At 36.2% G+C, this 20,703-nt stretch overlaps 2 protein-coding genes across 3 annotated transcripts; one reads left to right on the plus strand and one right to left on the minus strand.

Annotated features, from left to right (window-relative positions):
* Positions 1-2,532: 2,532 nt before the first annotated feature.
* Positions 2,533-8,985, plus strand: LOC118036311 (uncharacterized). Its single transcript, XM_035041987.2, has 5 exons — positions 2,533-4,285; positions 4,441-4,917; positions 5,053-5,793; positions 7,814-8,641; positions 8,728-8,985. The coding sequence occupies exons 1-5, from the start codon at positions 2,834-2,836 to the stop codon at positions 8,758-8,760; spliced, it is 3,531 nt and encodes a 1,176-aa protein (XP_034897878.1). The 5' UTR covers positions 2,533-2,833; the 3' UTR covers positions 8,761-8,985.
* A 7,437-nt stretch (positions 8,986-16,422) lies between these two features.
* LOC118036310 (uncharacterized) lies at positions 16,423-17,587 on the minus strand. Of its 2 annotated transcripts, none has more exons than XM_073408973.1 (2): positions 17,445-17,587; positions 16,423-17,329 (listed from the first exon to the last, which is right to left on the minus strand). In XM_073408973.1, exon 2 carries the CDS (start codon positions 17,272-17,274, stop codon positions 16,471-16,473), a length of 804 nt encoding a protein of 267 aa, XP_073265074.1. In that variant the 5' UTR covers positions 17,275-17,329; positions 17,445-17,587; the 3' UTR covers positions 16,423-16,470. The 2 variants fall into 2 exon arrangements, with proteins under 2 accessions (XP_073265074.1, XP_034897877.1); XM_035041986.2 differs by having other exon boundaries at positions 16,423-17,300; positions 17,445-17,568.
* Positions 17,588-20,703: the final 3,116 nt, after the last annotated feature.

Raw genomic sequence — 20,703 nt, forward strand, 5'->3', positions numbered from 1 at the left:
AAGTACTATTTCAGTTTTTTTTTTTCTCTATTTTTCTTGTTGCTTTCTTATTTTTTTTGATTTAATTATTTTTCAATTTATTAGTTGAGATTATTTTTTTTATATTTATTAATTTTTTTATAACTATAAAATACCAGATTTTTCAAAAACTATCAAAGATTTCAATTTTCTCCATAATCCAAGCAACTTGGCAGAGTTCATGATTGGTTAGTTCTTCAAAGTGTGCCCCTAGTTCTTGTAGCCATGCAGCAGCCAAGTTGTTCCTCACTGTTTAGATTTGTGCACTTGCTTATTCGGCAGAGTTCAATCGTTAGTTCTCCAAAGTGGGCCCCTAGATTCCTGTAGTAAGTCAAGTTGTTTCTTTTTCTTTTTTTCCCCACTCTCTTATGAAGGAAAGATGCGCTCTTTCAACTATACAGAGAATAATCATTAGCCATCCACTGTTTCTCTCATTCCATTCCGCTTGCTTTCCTCACTGCTGATTAAACTTTACAATCTGCAGTAATATTTTGCACCTCTGCTCACTGGTCTGGAAGGTCAATGCTCTGTTGATTAGCTGAAATCAAGAGGTACGCTTGCTTAAGATTTTTCCTTTTTTCTATTTTTATAACTTTGATTCCAGAGACCCCTTGTATGTTTTAATTTTCTGTTTCATCTGATTGCTTCTTTCTTTGTTTGTTTACTTTATGCTTGAAAAACCTCTGCTTTGCTGCTTGTTTATTTTTTGTGGTTTGTTTTTGCTTTATTAAACCTACTGTTATATCTGAGTAATATTTGCACCTCTGCTCACTGGTCTGAAGTCACTGCTCTGTTGATTAGCTAAACAAGAGGTATGCTTGGCTTAAAGACTTTTCCTTTTTTCTTCTTTTATCCCTTGATTCAGAGACCCCTTGATGTTAAATTTGGTTTGTTCATCTTGATTGGCTTTTCTTTCCTTTCTTTGTTACTTTATGCTTTTGAAAGCCCTCTGCTTTGCTGCTTGTTTATTTTGTGTTGTTTTTGCTTTAATTAAACTAGCTGTTTATAATCTGCAGTATATTTGCATCTTGCTACTGGTTGAAGTCACTGCTCTGTTTATTAGCTGAAACCAAGAGGTATGGCTTGCTTTAAGGACTTTGTCTTTTTCTATCTTTTACACTTTGATTCCAGAGACGCTTGATGTTAATTTGCTTTTTTCATCTTGTTGCTTTTCTTTCCTTTCTTTGTTACTTTATGTTTTTGAGAAAAGCCTCTGGATTTTGCTGCTTGTTTTATTATTTGTGTTGTTTTTGCTTTATTAAATGTTAGTTGACTTGCAACAAAGAAATCTTTTTTTCTGTTCATTTCTGATTTAGTTCCTGATGATTTGAAAAGTTTCTTTCTGATTTAAATTTGTTCATATGCAGTTCCTTGATTGCTTGAATTCCAGACAAGAAGAAAGAGTTAAGTTTCATTGGACATGAATTTTTGATTTCTATTGTAGCCAAAGTTGCTGAGCTGTTAGTTGTTCCCATTAAGGAGACAGATTGGTTAATGTACTTGATTGTAATACCAATTTCAGGAAACTTAAAAATGAAGTTGAGAAGCTGACAGAAGCAAAAAACAAGGGTGTATTCATTTATAGAGGGGCCTAAGAAGGCAAGCGGGAAGAGATGAAGATGATGTTGAGACTGGCTGAGAAGTGTTCATTGGGGGGTCATTGAAGGGGGAGATGGTGTTGTTGGAGTGGAATCAGTAGAAGTGCTTCATGGGTTTTGGTGTACTGATTAAAGATATTATCGTTGGGTAAAAGGCAGCGAAGAAGGAGTTTTGACGTTATTGTTGATCTCACGGGAAAAAGGGAAATTTGATGGAAGTTTCTTACCGTCTGCTCCATCAGGGTACAGGGCCTGTCAAGGACTATGAGGCCTTTGAATCAAGAGATCTGTATTAAATGCCTATTGTGGATGCATTGAAGGATGGTGCCGTGAACATGGTCTGGGGTATTGGGATGCTGTGTGGGGAAGCCCACACTCGTGACGAAGGTTGCTGAACAAGTCAAGGAGGGTAGGCTTGTTCGATGCGGTGGTTCTGGCAGGTGTCTCACAAGACTCCAACATCAAGAAGAGTTCAAGGTGAAATAGCAGATGGGCCTACGGACTCAGATTGGATGCAAGAACTGATAGAGGAAGGGCAAGGTCAATATACGAGAGGATTGAAAGAAGTGACTAGAGTACTTGTAATTCTTGATGATATGATTTGGAAAGAACTTAAATTGGAGGAATGTTTGGAATCCTTCAGGTAGCGATCATGAAGGATGCAGATACTCATGTCTTCAAGAAATGAAAATGTGCTGTCCATCTGCTTGAAGTTTTCAAACAAATATTTCAAGCTTGAAGTTTTGCCTGAAAGAGAAGCATGGAATTTTTTCGCAAAGATGGTGGGAGTTACTGTTAAAAATCCTAGTGTAAAACCTGTTGCTACTGAAGTAGCCAAAAGATGTGCAGGCTTGCCGATTTTTACTTGCTGCTGTTGTCTACGGCACTGAAAAATAAAGACGCTACATGCTGGAAGGACGCCTTGAAACAGCTAAAAGAAGTTTGATAAAGATGGAATTGCCAATCCAGTTTACTCGTGTCTGGAACTGAGTTACAAAGCTTTGAGAGGTGATGAAATCAAGTCATTGTTCTTGCTTTGTGGGCAATTCCTAACTTATGATTCTTCAATCTCAGACTTGTTAAAGCATGCTATAGGCTTGGATTTGTTCAAGGGACGTTCCAAATTGGAAGAAGCAAGAAACAGTCTGCGTACATTGGTGGATGAACTTAAAGCCTCTTGTTTGTTGCTAGAAGGTGACAGGGATGGAAGAGTGAAAATGCATGATGTTGTTCGAAGTTTTGCCATCTCTTTTGCATTAAGGGAACACCATGTGCTTGCTGTGGCAGATGAATTCAAAGAATGGCCAACCAATGATGTGCTTCAACAGTGCACGCTTCAACAGTGCACTGCAATCTCTTTGCCTTTCCGGAAAATTCCTGATCTTCCTGCAATATTAGAATGTCCAAATCTCAGGTCGTTTATGCTGCTGAACAAGGATCCCTCACTGCAAACACCAGACAACTTTTTCAGAGAAATGAAGGAGCTTAAAGTCTTGGATCTGACAAGAGTTAACCTTTCACCACTGCCTTCGTCAATTCAATTTCTTGAGAACCTTCAAACGCTGTGTTTGGATCATTGTGTTTTGGAAGACATATCTATAGTTGGAGAGCTAAAGAAGTTGAAAGTTCTCAGCTTAATTAGTTCTAATATTGTTCGTTTGCCAAGGGAAATAGGAAAATTGACTCGTCTGCTACTTCTAGATTTGAGCAATTGTGAAAGGCTTGAAGTAATATCACCAGATGCCCTTTCTTCCTTGACCCGGCTAGAAGATTTATATATGGGAAACAGCTTCGTGAAATGGGAGACTGAAGGATCAAGCAGTCAAAGAAACAATGCTTGCCTGTCAGAATTGAAGCTTCTGTCAAACTTAATTACCTTAGACATGCAAATTACAGATGCAGATAATATGCCCAAGGACTTGTTTTCGAGCTTTCAAAACTTGGAAAGGTTCAGAATATTTATTGGAGATGGGTGGGACTGGTCTGTTAAGGATGCAACCTCAAGAACTTTGAAACTCAAGCTCAATACTGTTACTCAGTTGGAGGAGGGGGTGAACACGCTGCTGAAGATCACCGAAGAACTTCATTTGCAAGAGCTGAATGGTGTTAAGAGTATCCTCAATGACTTGGACAGGGAAGGTTTCCGTCAGCTGAGGCATCTCCACGTCCAAAATTGTCCTGGAGTTCAATATATCATAAACTCGATGAGGACGGGTCCTCGAACTGCTTTTCTGAACTTGGACTCACTGTTTCTTGAAAATTTGGATAACTTGGAGAAGATCTGCCATGGCCAACTTAAGGAAGATTCGCTTGGAAACTTGAGAATTTTGAAGGTAGAAAGTTGTCCTAGGTTGAAGAATTTATTTTCAGTCTCCATGGCAAGAAGACTTGTGCGCCTTGAAGAAATCACAATAATTGATTGCAAGATCATGGCAGAGGTTGTTGCTGAGGAAAGTGAGAATGATGCTGCTGACGGTGAACCAATAGAGTTCACTCAATTACGTAGACTGACACTGCAATGGCTGCCTCAGTTCACAAGCTTTCACGCCAATGTCGAGGAATCTTCTGACTCGCAGAGAAGGCAGAAGCTAGTAGCAAGTGATGCGAGGTCAAAAGAAATTGTTGCGGGGAATGAGCTTGGGACTTCCACGTCACTTTTCAATACAAAGGTCTGGTTTGCTTTCTTTTAACAAGCTATTATTTGTCCTTTTAACCTCAAAGAACAAAAACCCATTCTCATGAGTGGACAAATTAAAGGGCTTTGATTTATTTTTATCTCGCTGAAAAATAAAAAAGAATTAATAAAACAAAATTGTGCATGCAGATTTTATTCCCCAATTTGGAGGACCTGCTGCTCTCCTCCATCAAAGTGCAAAAGATATGGCATGACCAACCTGCTGCGCAGCCTCCCTGTGTTAAGAACTTAGCAAGCATTGCTGTGGAGAGTTGTAGCAATTTAAACTATTTATTGACTTCTTCTATGGTCGAAAGTCTTGCACAACTCAAAAGTCTTGAAATATGTAATTGCGAGTCCATGGAGGAAATAGTTGTTCCAGAAGGAATCGGAGAAGGTAAAATGATGAGCAAGATGCTATTCCCTAAACTACTCAGCCTAGTGCTCGTTAGTCTACCAAAACTCACAAGATTCTGCACCAGTAACTTGCTTGAATGCCACTCCCTGAAAATGCTGATGGTAGGGAATTGCCCTGAACTGAAGGAATTTATTTCCATCCCATCAAGTGCAGATGTCCCTGTCATGAGCAAACCTGACAACACAAAATCAGCTTTCTTCGATGACAAGGTGATTTTATTTCAAAAGCATGCTTAATTTGTGAGCTTGCCTCACACGTGTATTTTGTTTCCATGTTTTACCCCAAAGGTGATATTTTGTTATGGGCGTTGGCAATCTATTAACAGAATGGAATTGTTACTGCAGGTTGCATTCCCTGACTTGGAGGAATTTCGAATTGCCGAAATGGATAATTTGAAGGTGATATGGCACAGTGAACTCCATTCTGATTCCTTTTGCAAACTGAAGACACTGCAGGTTTTTCTTGTAAAGAATTTACTGAATATTTTCCCTTCCAGTATGCTGGGAAGATTCCATAATCTAGAGAATCTGTTTATAAATTGTTGTGATTCAGTAGAAGAGATTTTTGATCTCCAAGTGCTCATAAATGTGGAACAAAGACTTGATGTTACAACCTCTCAATTGAGAGTTGTGCGTCTAACGAATCTTCCACGTCTGAAGCATGTTTGGAACAGGGATCCACGAGGAGTTCTTTCCTTCGATAACTTGTGTACTGTGCATGTCGGGGGATGTCTTAGTCTAAGAAGTCTCTTCCCTGCCTCTGTAGCCCAAAACCTTCTACAACTTGAAGAGCTTCAGATAGTAAATTGTGGAGTGGAGGAAATTGTTGCAAAGGATGAAGGACTAGAAGAAGGTCCTGAGTTTTGGTTTCCTAAAGCTACCGATCTGAATCTTGAACACTTACCAGAACTAAAGAGATTCTATCCAGGAATACATACATCAGAATGGGCGGGGTTGAAAAAGCTTCGGGTGCATCACTGTGAGAAAATTGAAATATTTCCTTCAGAAATCAAGTGCTCTCAGGAACCATGCAGGGAGGACCACATGGACATCGAAGGTCAGCAGCCACTTCTCTCATTTAGAAAGGTATGATCTTCAACTCTATTCCAAGCACGTACACGCTCCACATCTTTCTAATTTTCACATAAACTTTCATTAGACCGTTACGAGCAATGCATGAACGGTGTTGTAAGTACATTCCACCTATATTAAATCTCAAAAAGGGATATATTAAAAGAACAAGTATGCAACATTTCATAATTTTTCAAAATATTTATATTATTTAAAACTAATAAAATCAAATGATAGTTCAAAAACTTCTTATTAATAATTAAAACAAAAACAATAATCCATAATACTCATTATATTAGAGTATGTAAGATATCAAGTAAAAACTAAAAGGAAAGCCTCACAAAATAATTCCTAAAGAAGCAAGAACACTTAACGAAATTCACCTGCTAACAGAAAATAAAAACTTGAAATAATATTAAAAATAAAGGGTAAGTTTAATCAACTCGGTGAATGAATAATATTTAATATACATCTTAGATATTAATAGCTTACAAGATAATTTATCTTGACATACACACACTAAGCATATTATTATAAAATAGTGGAATACATTTCAGTGACTAGATGACACTTGAAAGTGATCGAATGACTTCCGAAGGTGATCACTTGGGGAGGATCAATCGCCATAGGTTGATGCCTCTCTCACTAGTTATGTATATAGAATATTATGCACATATTAAAGATTATCCTATTCACCCATAAAATATATAATTAAAAGGAATACCAGATGAAAGATCCAAACATCCTATTGAGGATCATTATAAGTACACATCCTATTGAGGATCATTATAAGTACCTATAACAAATATAAGAAATATACTAAAAAACAACTTAATTAAAAGATTCCAATGCATAAAAGAAACCGGGTTTAGTCTTCTAAGTATAGGGACTAAAAATATAATTTTTTTCAAAAATAGAGACCAAAACATAATTTTACCAGAATTGGATGACCAAACTGTAATTGTCAAAAATACATAGCCATACTGAAATTTCATCCATAACCCATACTAAATTCTGTCTAGAATCTCAATTTACGTTCTAGGAACCAACTATAATTTTTTTCAAAGTTTAGGGACTAAATTGTAAATCTCCAAAATGTAGAGACTAAACTAAAAATTACACGAATCAATTATCAAACAGAGTTAACCTCATAAGAATACTGTCAAAAATTCCAGAATACATTTCAGATGTCAAATTATTATTTTCTAAAAGTTTAGGTACTAAACTATAATTTTTCATTGATCAAGGACTACAATAAAATTTAATTATCTTCAACATTAAGATCATTCTGACCAGATTTTCCAGCAAAGTTTAAATAAATTTCTTAACCCATAACAAATCAATTAACAAATTCTTATTTCTAACAACACATTTAAAATTAATCACTTAACTTTAAACTCATAATAATCATGAATCAATCTTATCAACATAAATTTCAAATCTTTATAAACCCTAATCTCTCTTTTCTTTAATCCTTTCATAAACAAACCATGAGCAAAAGTAACATGAAAAGGAACCGGTTATTTGTTATGTCTACTTTTCTTGAATAAAAAAACTCAAGATCAAAAATTGAAATTCTTGGTTTGATAAAGGGATGATAACAACAACTACATGAGTTAGAAGAGAGAAAAACAATTTTCTTACAAATTTTTATTGTATGTTTAGGTTAACTTGGACCTGAGTTTGGACCAAGCATTTGAATCTTACCGTTATGATTAATTATGTTTCCATTCAAGCAAGGTGAATTTGGTTGCCATCCCAATATTTGGTGAATTAATGAAGCATGATGACTTCTTTTGAGGAATACATATGTTTTTTGATGAGTTAAATCTAAAAGCCACTGCCCCTCTGCAGAAAGAGAATTCTTATTGAAAGATTAACAAAGCTTTTGCATTCATTACATTACCAAACAGAAGCTAGAGCTCACGTGGCACAATTCATTTGGTCAAGTGTTCAGTTGATCTTTCTATGCACAGCCTATAAACTTGTTAAGAAAACGTCAAGTCAAGCATGCTTTCTTTTGATTGGTTTTCAGATCTTCCCCAACTTGGAGGATTTATATTTGGAAAGCAAGGATGCATCGGCATTATTGAAAAGCCTGTGCCCTCAAGACTTCTATTACAAGCTCAAAGTTCTCAATCTGTTTTGCTTTCATGATGCACTTGCAACTTTTCCAATTGATCTGCTTCCGAGGTTCCCTAAAATGGAAAAACTTATTGTGGGATGTAGTTCGTTCAGAGAGTTGCTCCCGTCTAGACTTGATGGTATGGAGGAGCATGCAAGAGTTCTTTCACCGATACGATACTTAGAGTTGAAAACTCTTCCTTACCTAGAGCATCTATGGAAGAGCAATTCCCAACTGGACCAAGCTCTGCAGACTCTTGAAACTCTAGTGGTACAGAATTGCGGCAGTTTGATTTATTTAGCTCCATCGCGTGCTTCTTTCCAAAATCTAACAAATTTGGATGTGTGGAATTGCAAAAGATTAGTAAAATTAGTGACATCCACAACAGCAAAAAGTCTGGCGCAACTCACAAGAATGAAAGTAGTGGGTTGCAGTATGGTTACCGAAATAGTAGCAAACGAGGAAGAGGGAATAAAAGATGAGATTGTCTTCAGAAAATTAGAAATATTAGAGCTTCATCGTTTACCAAGCCTAACTAGCTTTTGCTCAGAAAAACACAGCTTTGATTTCCCATCTCTGGTAGAAGTAGCTGTCAGCCAATGTCCTGGGATGAAGTTTTTCTCCAACGGAGCACTGAGCACTCCCAAGCTGCGGAGAGTTAATTTCAATGATGTAGAGATGAAAGGATTCCGGGGTCGAAATCTTAACACCACAATACAACAGTTGTCTACACAAACGGTAAGTACCGATCAATCATTCCAATTTCTGCAAACCATGAAATAAGTAACTATGTATCTAATTTTGCTTGTATTTAACTATTTCAGAAAGCTCAAATTGCTGAAAGTTCATCATCGTAAAAGCTTGAGATACATGCTTGCTCCACCGATGGGTTCGATCCCTGTGCAGCTCCTAGAGTTGGAAGTAAAAGGAGAGAAAGGAAGAAAGGAGGGAGAAGAAGAAGAGAGGAGCAGGAGAAATCAATTAATGATCTTCATAATTCATCGTCAAAACTGTGTCATGTAAAATACAATACATATGAATATCCAACTCTACCCAAACATTTATTTACAATTACTATAAAAAATGTTGTTTTAATGTAAAAATATTACAATTGTAAATTTTGTTTTTTTTTGTGTGGTAAAATTGTAATTTTTGGGTTTTTCTTAGAAAACAAGTTTTTACTATAATTTTTTTTATACTTGTTATTTTTATCATTTTATATTTGGTTTATTTATCACTATTTTTTATCTTTAATTTTTTTTATTTTTTTATTTTTTTCCTTACACTTTTTTTTAAAAAAAATATTATTTTTTACACTTTAAATATTTATCACAATACTTGGTTTATCACTGATCATTTTTTTGTACTTATCTTTATTCTTTTATAATTTTTTTCTTTACACTTTTTTTTTTGTAAAAAAACCTATTATATGTAGAACACCTTTTTTTATTATTATTTCTTTACATTTTATTAACACATGATATTTACTACAATTTATTATATATAAGTATCAATTTTTTGATTAACGGTTATATTTCTTGCTTGATGTCAAAAAACACGTTAATAACACCTATATATTAATTCTTTTGCGTTAGAAAAAAAAATTAGTTGACTTGCAATGAAACGAGTTGAATAGACACATGAACACTTTGTTTTTTTACATTTGTTAGTATAAATGATTCTCGAAGTATTTAATTAAATGCATGAATAAATCTTTTAATTTATAATTAGAATTTAAATAAAAAAACATTTAAAAAGCTTGCATATTGTTTTTGCAAAAACATTATTCAACCCGTGGTAGAATACAAGTTAAATAACTAGGAACTGACTAAATAAAATGTATTAACATGAAGTTAAATCAAACCGAATAATAAAACCAAATGAAATTGAATAAAATAATCTTAAGTCTAATCTCTCAACCAAAGAATGACTGGTTGAGGTATTTTCCAACATCTTCAATAATGCATGTGTGAGATGTGTCTTGTGTCCGGTGTTATTTCAAAGTTTTTTTTGTGCATGTCTCAAATAAAAAGATTTTGAATTTGAAAACTGAATGCTAAGTCTGATGTAAATAAAATACAATAATTTTGTATTTGGACTCTGACTATTTTTACAATTTTAGACTTGCTATTCCAATCCATTTTAATGCATGTTGAAAAATTTGCACTTGATTTTAGTGCAAAGACCAATTATAAATTTAATAAGTAATCAAATAACTTAATGTTTTGAATTAAAAAAAAAAACTAAAATTCAAGATGAAAGAACTTGTATCAATGGAGTGATTCTTGATTTGATTATAACTATGTACAAGAAATCCCTGATAAGAGAGCATGGATTGAAATATTTTTGTGTTTTCCTGATAAATGAAATAGTTGCCTATTGATTACAATCCCTGATAAGCCTAATGCTTATATGTTTTTTGTTATCCTTGCTTGTCTGTGCATAATATATGATCAGCCCTGTAAATTTATCATTTCATTCCGTTTCAAATAAAAAAAATATATCAATTATGAAACAAAGCATTTTGAATGTCCCTCTTGTTCACAATCCCTTCTGAAGCAATCTTACTTTCCTAATTATTTAGCAGTAAATGACCAAGTCATGTATGAATCTGCAATCCAGCACACAGTTGAAGTCCATGCATCTCCCGCGACAGATCTTCCACAATGGCCGCTGCATCTCCAACTAATATTCAGGAGCTCGCGTCTGATGCTGCCTCCAGAACAATTGAACTGCTCCAAATGCAGAAAGATCTTCCTCTTGCACGTACAAGTTTTATCTTTTTCCAACCCTGCGTCAAGCTCAAGAACTCCAGCTAAATCTGACAAGTCTAGTGGTGTAAACTATGAGACTCGTACCTGATGGAAATGAATTAAACTTAAACAATACAGTTTACGTAAAGAAAAAGAAACAGATTTAAGATGGCAGAGTTGAGTAGAAAGATCAATATTTTCATTAACTTCAAATGCCTATATATAGGCTTACATAGAACTTGAAATGCATTAGAACTCTCAACAAACTTGAGAGATTATTGGAATTGAAATCCTAGACTAAGCAGAATGTTTCTGCTGCAAATCCTGAAGGAGATAAACTGTTACAGAATTCAAATATGAAAAACTGATCTTAATTCTATCTTTCTAAAGGCAAAATCTCATAATTCTAACACTCCTCCTTGAGACTTGCCTTAGACAAACCAAGTTTCATCCTTAGAAATTCCAGTCTTGATCTAGGAAGAGCTTTAGTCATTATATCAGCAAGTTGAACATCTGTTGGACAGTAGTGTAGCTTTATAAGCTTGTTCTTCTCAGCTTCTCTTATAGAATGAAACTTCACATTGATGTGCTTGGTTCTGCCATGTTGAACCGGATTTAGAGCAATAGCAATGGCAAATTTATTGTCACAATGAAGCTCAGTTTGTGAGCTTTGTTCTTGACCCAAATCAGCAAGCAATTTGTTCAACCAAATTGCTTGGTTTGCAGCAGCTGCCATGGAGATATACTCTGCTTCAGCTGTTGATTGTGCCACCACCTCCTACTTCTTTGCATTCCAACATATTGCACCTGAACCAATATTAAAAACATACCCAGAGGTGCTCTTCATGTCATCAACACTCCCTGCCCAGTCACTATCTGCATAACCAATTAGTTTTACTCCTCCTGTCTTCAAGTACCAAATGCCAAGATCAGTCGTTCCTCTGATGTACTTCAACACCCTTTTAGCAATTCCCATGTGAATATTGCTAGGTGAGCTCATGAACCTTGACAGCAAACCAGCTGGAAACATTAAGTCAGGTCTAGTTGCTGTCAAGTATAGTAAACTGCCCACTAGGCTTCTAAATCCAGAGGGATCTTCAAGTTTCTCACCATCATTCTTTGAAACTTTCTCATTTTGTGCTAAAGGAGTTGCTACTTCTTTGCATGACTCAAGCTTGAACTTCTTGAGTATATCAACAGCATACTTCCTTTGTGAAACAAAAATACCCGAACTACATTGATGTATTTCCATTCCAAGAAAGTAGTTCATAATGCCAAGATCAGACATTTCAAAAACATCTTGCATTTCAGTTTTGAACTCTTCCAGCAACTTTGCATTGCTTCTAGTAACTAGCATGTCGTCTACATAGAGTGATATCACCAGCTGCAAACCATCTTCATCTTGTTTCAGATATAGGGTAGCTTCATTTTCACTTCTTTTGAATCCTAGTTGAATCAAATGAGTATCAATCCTGCTATACCAAGCCCTTGGTGCTTGCTTCAAACCATAAAGAGCTTTGTGTAGCTTGTAAACTTTGTGTTCATCACCAGCAACAACAAAGCCTTCTGGTTGCTGAACATAAATTTCTTCAAGTAGTATTCCATTTAGAAAAGCAGACTTCACATCTAAATGATATACTTTCCATCCTTTTTGTCCCGCAAGAGCAAGTAGGAGTCTTATTGTGTCATGCCTAGCTACTGGTGCGAAAGTATCTCCATAATCCACTCCAGCAACTTGAGCAAAGCCTTTAACAACCAATCTAGCCTTGTGTTTGAAGATTGAACCATCTGGATTGAATTTGGTTCTGAAAACCCACTTCACTCCAATTGCCTTTTTATCTCCAGGAAGTTCAGTCAATCTCCAAGTCCCATTTCTTTCAATGGAATCAATTTATCATTTCATTGCTTCAATCCAAGCTGGATCTCCTGCAGCTTCAGAGTAATTTGTAGGCTCAGCATGTACAAGGTTACATCTTTCATACACATCAGACAATTGTCTAACCTTAAGTATTGTTGTATCTAAAGTTGCTTCAATGGCTTGTTGATCTTCAACATCAATACTTTGTACTGGTGATTCAAGTGCAGCTGTGATAGTCTGTTGAACTCCTTTTAAGTCCCAATTCCAGCAAGCATTTTCATCAAATTGCACATCTCTGCTGACCTGAATTTTGGCTGAATTTAGATTGAAAACTCTGTAACCTTTTGATTCTGTTGCATATCCCACAAGAATCCCTTTTTCTGCTCTAGCATCCAGTTTTCCTCTTTTGGCAGATGGAACATGAAAATAGCACAATGATCCAAACACTTTTAAATGTTTGGCAGTAGGCCGGACTCCAGACCATGCCTCCAATGGTGTTTTGTTTTGAACAGACTTGGTTGGAAGTCTATTAAGCAAGTATACTGAAGTATTTACTGCTTCAGCCCATAGAAACCTTAGCAACTTCTTTTCAAACAATACACATCTGGACATCTCCATCACTGTTCTATTCTTCCTTTCAGAAACTCCATTCTGCTGTGGAGAGTAAGGAGTTGTCAGCTGGTGTACAATCCCAGCTTCTAAACAAAAGGCATTAAACTCCTTCGAAGTATACTCTCCACCATTATCAGTTCTCAACACTTTGATCTTCTGACCACTTTGAGTTTCAACCATGCTTTTGAAGTTTTTGAACATAGATAGAGCTTGTGACTTGTTTTTCATAAAATAAACCCAAGTCATTCTACTGAAGTCATCAATGAATAATATAAAATACACATTATTATTCAAAGAAGCTGTGCTCATAGGTCCACATATGTCTGAGTGAACCAGCTCCAGCATGTGTGTTGCCCTTTTGGATATACCTTTAGGAAATGGTTGTCGATGCTGCTTTCCCAGTTCACAACTTCCACATGTATGAGCAGTAACATGAATTACAGACATGTTTTCTACCATTCCAGTATCATACAACAACTTTAATGAATTAAGATTGTAATGACCGAATCTTTTGTGCCAAAGAATGCTTTCATCAATCTTTGCACTAAACACATGTCCATTAACAGCATCAAGCTTCAAATAGAAGCTATTACCATCCATTTTGATTTTTGCTATCTCTGAATTATGTGTATCAATGATAAAGCAAAATTTGTCTTTAAAAGAGACTTCATAACCATTCTTGAGCATTTGTGCAACACTAAGGAGATTCTGATCTATTTCAGGAATGTAAAGAACATTTGTGATGGTTTTAATACCTCTATTTGTGCTGACTGCAACAGTTCCTTTCCCCTTAGCTTGCACAATATCTCCATTTCCCAGCTTGATCTTCGGTTGAACTGATTTGTCAATAGAGGAGAAAATTGACAGAAATTTAGACATGTGACTTGTGCAGCCACTGTCTATAAGCCATGTATTCAGTTCAGAGGTATTGCTAGCTTGTGTTGCCATAAACAAATGCTCCTCCTCATCTTTGCTTTCTTCAGAAACATTTGCTTGTTGTTGTATTTGTTGCTGAGATTGTTTCTTCTTGATTCTGCAAAATTTCTCACTGTGACCGAGATTATTACAGAACAAACACTGAAGAGAAGGTTTCCCCTTAAACCATCAATCTTTCTCATTATGGTTAGTTCTTTTGCAATAAGAACATGGTGAGAAAGTCTGTCTTTTTGAAGGTATACTTGATTTCCTTTTAGCATACTTGACAAGTTTGTTTCTGGGTAGGTTACCAGCACTCCTTTCCTTGTTGTTTGCTTGGAAAGCCCCTTCAACAGTCTCATCATCTCTCATATGAACCCTTTGCTCCTGAATATGAAGTTTGCTAATTAACTCAGCAATAGTCAGACTTTGCAGATCGCAGGATTCTTCTATTGCTTAAATCTTAGCTTCAAACTTTTGAGGAACAGACATCATAAGTTTTTCTACTACCTTATGATCTTCAAATGTGTTTCCAAGTAGCCTCATTTGATTTACAACATCCATTAATCTGCCAGAATAATCTTTGACAGATTCATTGTCTTTCATCTTCATCAACTCAAATTCTCTTTTAAATGCAAGAAGTTTAGCTGCTTTGACTCTGCTGCTGCCTTCAAATTCGACTTGAAGCTTATCCCATACCTGTTTTGGTGTTTCCAGATTCATTATTTTTGTGAAAATATGATCTGCAAGATCAGAATGAAGACATGTAATGGCTTTGTCCTTCTTGAGTTTTTCTTCTTCATGTGCTTTCATTTGAGCAATTGTAGGATTTGCATTCAATGGTGGAGGATCAGAATCAGTTGCCACAACATTCCATAAGCCATGAGATCTTAGATAAAATCTCATTTTGACAGCCCAAATATGATAGAGTTCACCACTAAACATTGGAATTGCAGATACAATATTGTTTGAAGAAGACATTGACAAAAAACAGAAAGAAAATAACTCTCAAGTGTTTCGCTCACCCTCTCTGTGTTTGCCTCACCTTCTCTTATTGTTATCACTCAAAAGAAAGAAAAAATTGTTTGCCCCATAGCCCGTAGGATCTATTTGCTCTGATATCACTGATGGAAATAAATTAAACTTAAACAATACAGTTTACGTAAAGAAAAAGAAACAGATTTAAGATGGCAGAGTTGGGTAGAAAGATCAATATTTTCATTAACTTCAAATGCCTATATATAGGCTTACATAGAACTTGAAATGCATTAGAACTCTCAACAAACTTGAGAGATTATTGGAATTGAAATCCTAGACTAAGCAGAATGTTTCTGCTGCAAATCCTGAAGGAGATAAACTGTTACAGAATTCAAATATGAAAAACTGATCTTAATTCTATCTTTCTAAAGGCAAAATCTCATAATTCTAACAGTACCCTTTGTATGGCTCTGATTAAGAAAACCTTAATGAGATCCCCTGCAGAAGTAGCTAGCTCGAATGACCGCCTTTTGCTGTTGTCCGCTCCGAAGAACTAAAGAACAGCCCTCTTCTGAAGTAGAAATCGTTCAAGTTCACATCAAGAACTTTTTTCGAAAAGATTCTTTTTTTCTCTATTCTGTCTCTCGTATATGTTAGGACTTCAATTCCCCCATTAAAAACCAAACATCAACTACACAGTTATCAATTGCAAATTACAGCAACCTGTTTGCTATATATCCGCAAACAATTACCGACACCATGCGAGAACTAGGAAAGTCTTGAAGAGCCTATAACGAAAATTGATCAGCCTAAAAACAGGAATTTTAATGCAAGTTTCAACTAGGGAGAATGAGCACAAATTCAGAGCCTGTACGTGCATGGACTTAAACATTATAAGCAGCAAATTTAATTCACATGTGCTTGAAGAGAAGAGGACTATGCAGAAACCATGAGACACTAGAGCACCTGGTTATAATTTGATAATGCATCGGAAGCGTATGTTGGAGTATAATTTATCCATTTGATCAGTTTCCCTACGACGCAAGGGATCTGTCTCAAAGAGGCAAGTCTCTCATCGACCATCAACATAGTAGGAACATGAAGAAACCTCGTTTCTGATGTGGGTAAACGAATTGATTAAGGGATGAAAAATGAATAAGGAAGTCAAGAGGAGAGGGCAGAGACGTCTCTTGCAAAGATGCAATTTTTTTAATAGATAAATACAGTTGGATAGTTTAAGACAAACCCTAATGAAAACATTACCAATAATTGGACTAACAATCAAGTCTAAAGTACATGATTACCAAATCCAAATAAAGGTACAATAAAATAAACTCGAATGTGCTCTCAGATGTGCTCAATCTCCCATCCCAACCAACCAAAATATTTTCGACCATACACACTCAATCCCTGTTATTTTCGACCTCCATGGCAGAGATCTGCAAACAAGGTTAGCGATAGCAGACAGATGGCCCAGCAAAGGAGTACCGAGATGAAACTGATGGAGGTGCAGTTTCAGGCTTGGCTCCGTGGTACTGGAGTAACCTGTTATAATTTGACAATGCATCAGAAGCATGCGTTGAGTATAATCTACCCTCTTGATCAGCTTCCCTCCTACGCAAGGCATCTGCCTCAAATAGGTAAGTCTCTCTACGACCATCAACATAATAGGAACCTGAAGAAAGTTCATCTCTCCTTGGAGGTGCCACATATGCATCTGCAGATGAAGCACCATGATGGTTAGTATAATATAGATCCCTCGTGTATGGGTCCAAAGCAGCAAGAGCAGAGCCAGAAGAAGCTGCAGGTATCGAAGTAATGGCTGGTGGCAATTCACATCTACCACTAGAATTATATGGCTGGTTCAAGTAGAGAGGAACAGCCAGAACGCCTTCTCTTTGCAAAGGTACAGTGTCTCTGTATGTAGGGTCTGGCTGTCTAAGAGGGTGCTCTCTTTCCTGGTCTCTCTGGTATGGGTCTAGAGTGGATGGAATATGATGAGAGGGAGTCAACTTTCTTCTCTCTCCTGAAAGGCCATGCGTTCCATATTCCTTTTCACTCATGAATAAATCACAAGGAAACTCATCTCTGTGCATAGAGCCCGTCTGCTGGTATTCAACATGTCCATCCCTTTCATCAGAGAGCATAGAGTATCTCCTAGCATCATGATTGCCTCTAGCAAATGCTTTCCTTTCCAAATGGACCTGCAAGTCTCTTGCTCCCGCATAAACTTCTCTGTCCTGAACAGTCACCATTGGTGGCGAGCGTACAGGCCCTATAACTGGGCGGAAAAGTGCAGAGTTTCAGGACCTAAGAGAAAGTAGATGATTTTTTTTATATATATAGGGTAATCAGATAAACAGTTCTAATACATGTACAGAAAAGAATTCATACCAAGCTAGCAGATGATCTGACCAAATTTTACCTGTCGAACAGTAAGTTCTGTTTTGAACTTGTTCTTCTCATTATAATTGTCCTTTATAGCCTTCTTGAAAACACTCTCAGTGATTGGAAAACAGTCCTTGTGAGCAACAAACCGCACCTGGAACTCACTAACATCAGAATGCAGATCCTGTAAAGTTGATGAGAAAACAGTAATGCTACAAAAGAGAAGTCTGCCTCGTAAATTAAAATAAAACCGGAAATGGGAAGGAACCACCAAAAGCCTTGGGCTCCGATTTTACTCCACCAGCAGAGGAAGCTTCGTAGATACCATACATAAGTTTCAGATCAAAATCATAGAGGACAAGATCAAGTCCAGGTTTCACACCCAATATTCATGAGTTCCTTTTTATTCATTGTGACACCCATGACACGATAGAGGAAACAATCTGGCTTGGTTTTTGCACTGCACATAAAGATCATACCACCAAGCTTTTCTTTCTTCTTCTCATCCCGTCCATTATTTTCTTTCTCATCAAGTTTTCCTTTGTTTTTTTTATTCCTTGCAGTTGCAGTCTCCATCGGTGAAAAGAAGAGGGATACTCTGCAAGGTCTATTATTTGGAAAATACAAATAGTCGACGCAACACTGAATTTTATGAAACTGAAATTTAGGGGTTGTTTGGTAACACCACCAAAAGTTTCTAATACAGTGACAGAAATGAGAAACTATCAATATACCATCTTGTTTGTGTTCCTGAAACTGAAAAAAATTAAGAAAAATAAAACCTTTCATTGGTGACCTGAGGCTGTGGCCGATAGGTGGAGAATCTATAATATCTGGTTGTTAACTTGTGGTATCTGTTTGCGACGATTGAACTTCCTCTTAATTTTTTTTAACGGCTCAAATCGTCAAACTTAATTTTAGAGGTTTCCCGCAACTGGTTAGTGGTCACTGGTTTCTTTGTTTCTTCGCTAGAATCTGTAACAGACACAGATGCACTTCCAGGTCCTTTTGCCAGCATCTCTGTAGAAATGTATGCAGCAGCTTTACCTGATGGGAAAAATAGGGAAAAGTTAACAGTGTCAAGCCATGAAAACAAATACAGATAAATTTCTCGGCTTGGTACATGTAATACCACATAATTCAGAAAATTTCTGTGGAAGTTGCACTTTCTCCTCTTCAAGCTTCCTAATGTTTTGTCCAACCATGAGTTTTCCATAAGGGTAGCAATTAACATAGAAACTTCCGAAATCAAAAGATTTATTGATTTTTTTGGCGGGTGTTATGGTTTGTTATTGTGCTTCCATTTTTAAAAGAGGGATAGGGAGCATTGGGAGAAAGGGCAGGGGGGGTTTAGAAGTGCTAGAATTAAGTAAGGATGTTGAAAATTGCAAGAACCTTGGCTATTACTTTAATAGATTTTGAGGGGAGTTTTTTAAACTAATTTTCCAAGTAATTTCCCCTACAATCTCTAGATTTTAATATGCTTCTGTTCAGCTCTAAATATGATGACTCCAACCAGTTGATTATGTTGTTTAAATTCCCTTGTGGTATTTATAGACAACCATAGCCACCCTCTATCTCTCCATGTGCGCACAATGCTTTTGGATTAACCGGTGTTCTCAGTATTGCAATCTCATCTACTAGGTTAATACTGTAATCCTGAAACTTGTGGTCACTGCTTTTTGCTGGAATTACAGACCTTCAAGTGGGAAGACTACATAAGCTGGCAAAGGAAGCTAAATGAAGCAAGGGTTAGCGCTGCAGCACTTAAAGCAAACATCAGTGGGATGAGCAGTGAAGCAAAGCGTCCAGAGAGCAAATGCAAATCCTTTTTCCGGATATCGCCCCTCGAAGATTCTCAGGTGGTAGCCAAGGAAAACAAGTATGACAAGGGGTTCTTTCACAACATGTTTGAGGTCCTTTTCCCGCTATCAACGAGACCATCATTTTCGAAAACGAAATCAAAGCCTTCCTGAGACATCTCCAATCAGGCGTTAACTCAGCTGTCACGCGCACATGGTTGGCCATGGCCTCAAGGGGGATCAAGCGCTGTGGGAATGTCTGGATCACCACATCACACTGTTCATTGCTATTGACCAAAGGATTTTAGGAGTGCCCCATTGCGCAGTTGCATCTGGTAATGGACAGATTGGTGTAACTATAGATCTACATCTCATTTAGTAAGAACAGCATTAGAAAATTTTACTTGAAAATGAAGAGGGCATAGTGAAATACATGCAACACATAACAGTAGAGAGCCTTAATGGCCATCAGAACACATACACTCAATGCCTGTGAGAAAACTCGCTTGATTTGTACCTTGCCTTTTGCATTACTGTAGCAGTGATCATATAAATCTTTTCAAAATCTCCGTGCGTTGCATTTATTCCAGGCTCTGTGATTTTTCGTGGATAGAGAAGTTCAACTCTTGTATTCGTTTTATGCAGGTTCGCCTTCGTTATCTGATTGAAATATATATGGAGGGACCTTTGCTTTTATGAAGATAAATGTGGAAATGAGTAAAAATAATCGACTTATTCGAGCACGAAGGTGAAGGCCATGCCATAACTTATAAAGGGTTAATTATATTTTAGTCAATCCAGTTTAGTAAAACTAACTAATCAGTACTCATCCTGGTTTCAAAAAAACTATATATTTTAATCCTTATGCTCTTAAAATTAAATTTATAACTTGATTCTTTCTCGTCCATCTCACTTTCTTTTCCCTTAATTTATTTTGAGTTTTTTATTTTAAGAAAAAAAATATCTAAAGCAGATAGAATAAAAAAAAACAATGAGCATAGAAAACCATTTTTTGAATAAAATACTACTAAATTAGCGTGGTCAACATCGATAGAAGGGCTATTTAATAATTTCTCATGCTATACTATAAGGTCTAATTAATTTATTGTGATAAACTCACCAAAGACTATGTTGTCATTAACTCGATTTATATTTATGTATATAGAAATTTACATATTTATAACTTTTTCTAACACAAATATAAAAAATAATTTGTGGAGTTTTGTTTTTTTCTTTCTTAAGATTTCTTGATTAAACTAAACTTGTTCGATAAACATGTAAATTTTTTTTTTTTCATAGCCTAGATATATACTGTTATTTGATTTTGATAGTTGATCATGAAAAATATCACCTGAACCTTTAATAAATAGATACAAACTACAAAGGATTGAAAATTATAAATATGCAAATTTGGTATAAAAAATCAGTGTGATTCCATTTATTAGCCTTGGGGTGGATGGAAGACCCGCTCCACTGATCCAGGAATTCGTGGGA

The sequence above is a fragment of the Populus alba genome, chromosome 5 (assembly GCF_005239225.2).
Source record: "Populus alba chromosome 5, ASM523922v2, whole genome shotgun sequence".
NCBI lineage: Eukaryota > Viridiplantae > Streptophyta > Magnoliopsida > Malpighiales > Salicaceae > Populus > Populus alba.

Excerpts from the sequence above, each read along its gene's own strand:
- LOC118036310 (XM_073408973.1), bottom strand. The coding sequence starts at position 17,274 with ATGGTGACTGTTCAGGACAGAGAAGTTTATGCGGGAGCAAGAGACTTG.
- LOC118036311 (XM_035041987.2), top strand. The coding sequence starts at position 2,834 with ATGCATGATGTTGTTCGAAGTTTTGCCATCTCTTTTGCATTAAGGGAA. Across the intron at positions 4,286-4,440 it reads CGTCACTTTTCAATACAAAG|ATTTTATTCCCCAATTTGGA; the intron begins GTCTGGTTTGCT and ends TTGTGCATGCAG. Across the intron at positions 8,642-8,727 it reads AACAGTTGTCTACACAAACG|AAAGCTCAAATTGCTGAAAG; the intron begins GTAAGTACCGAT and ends TAACTATTTCAG.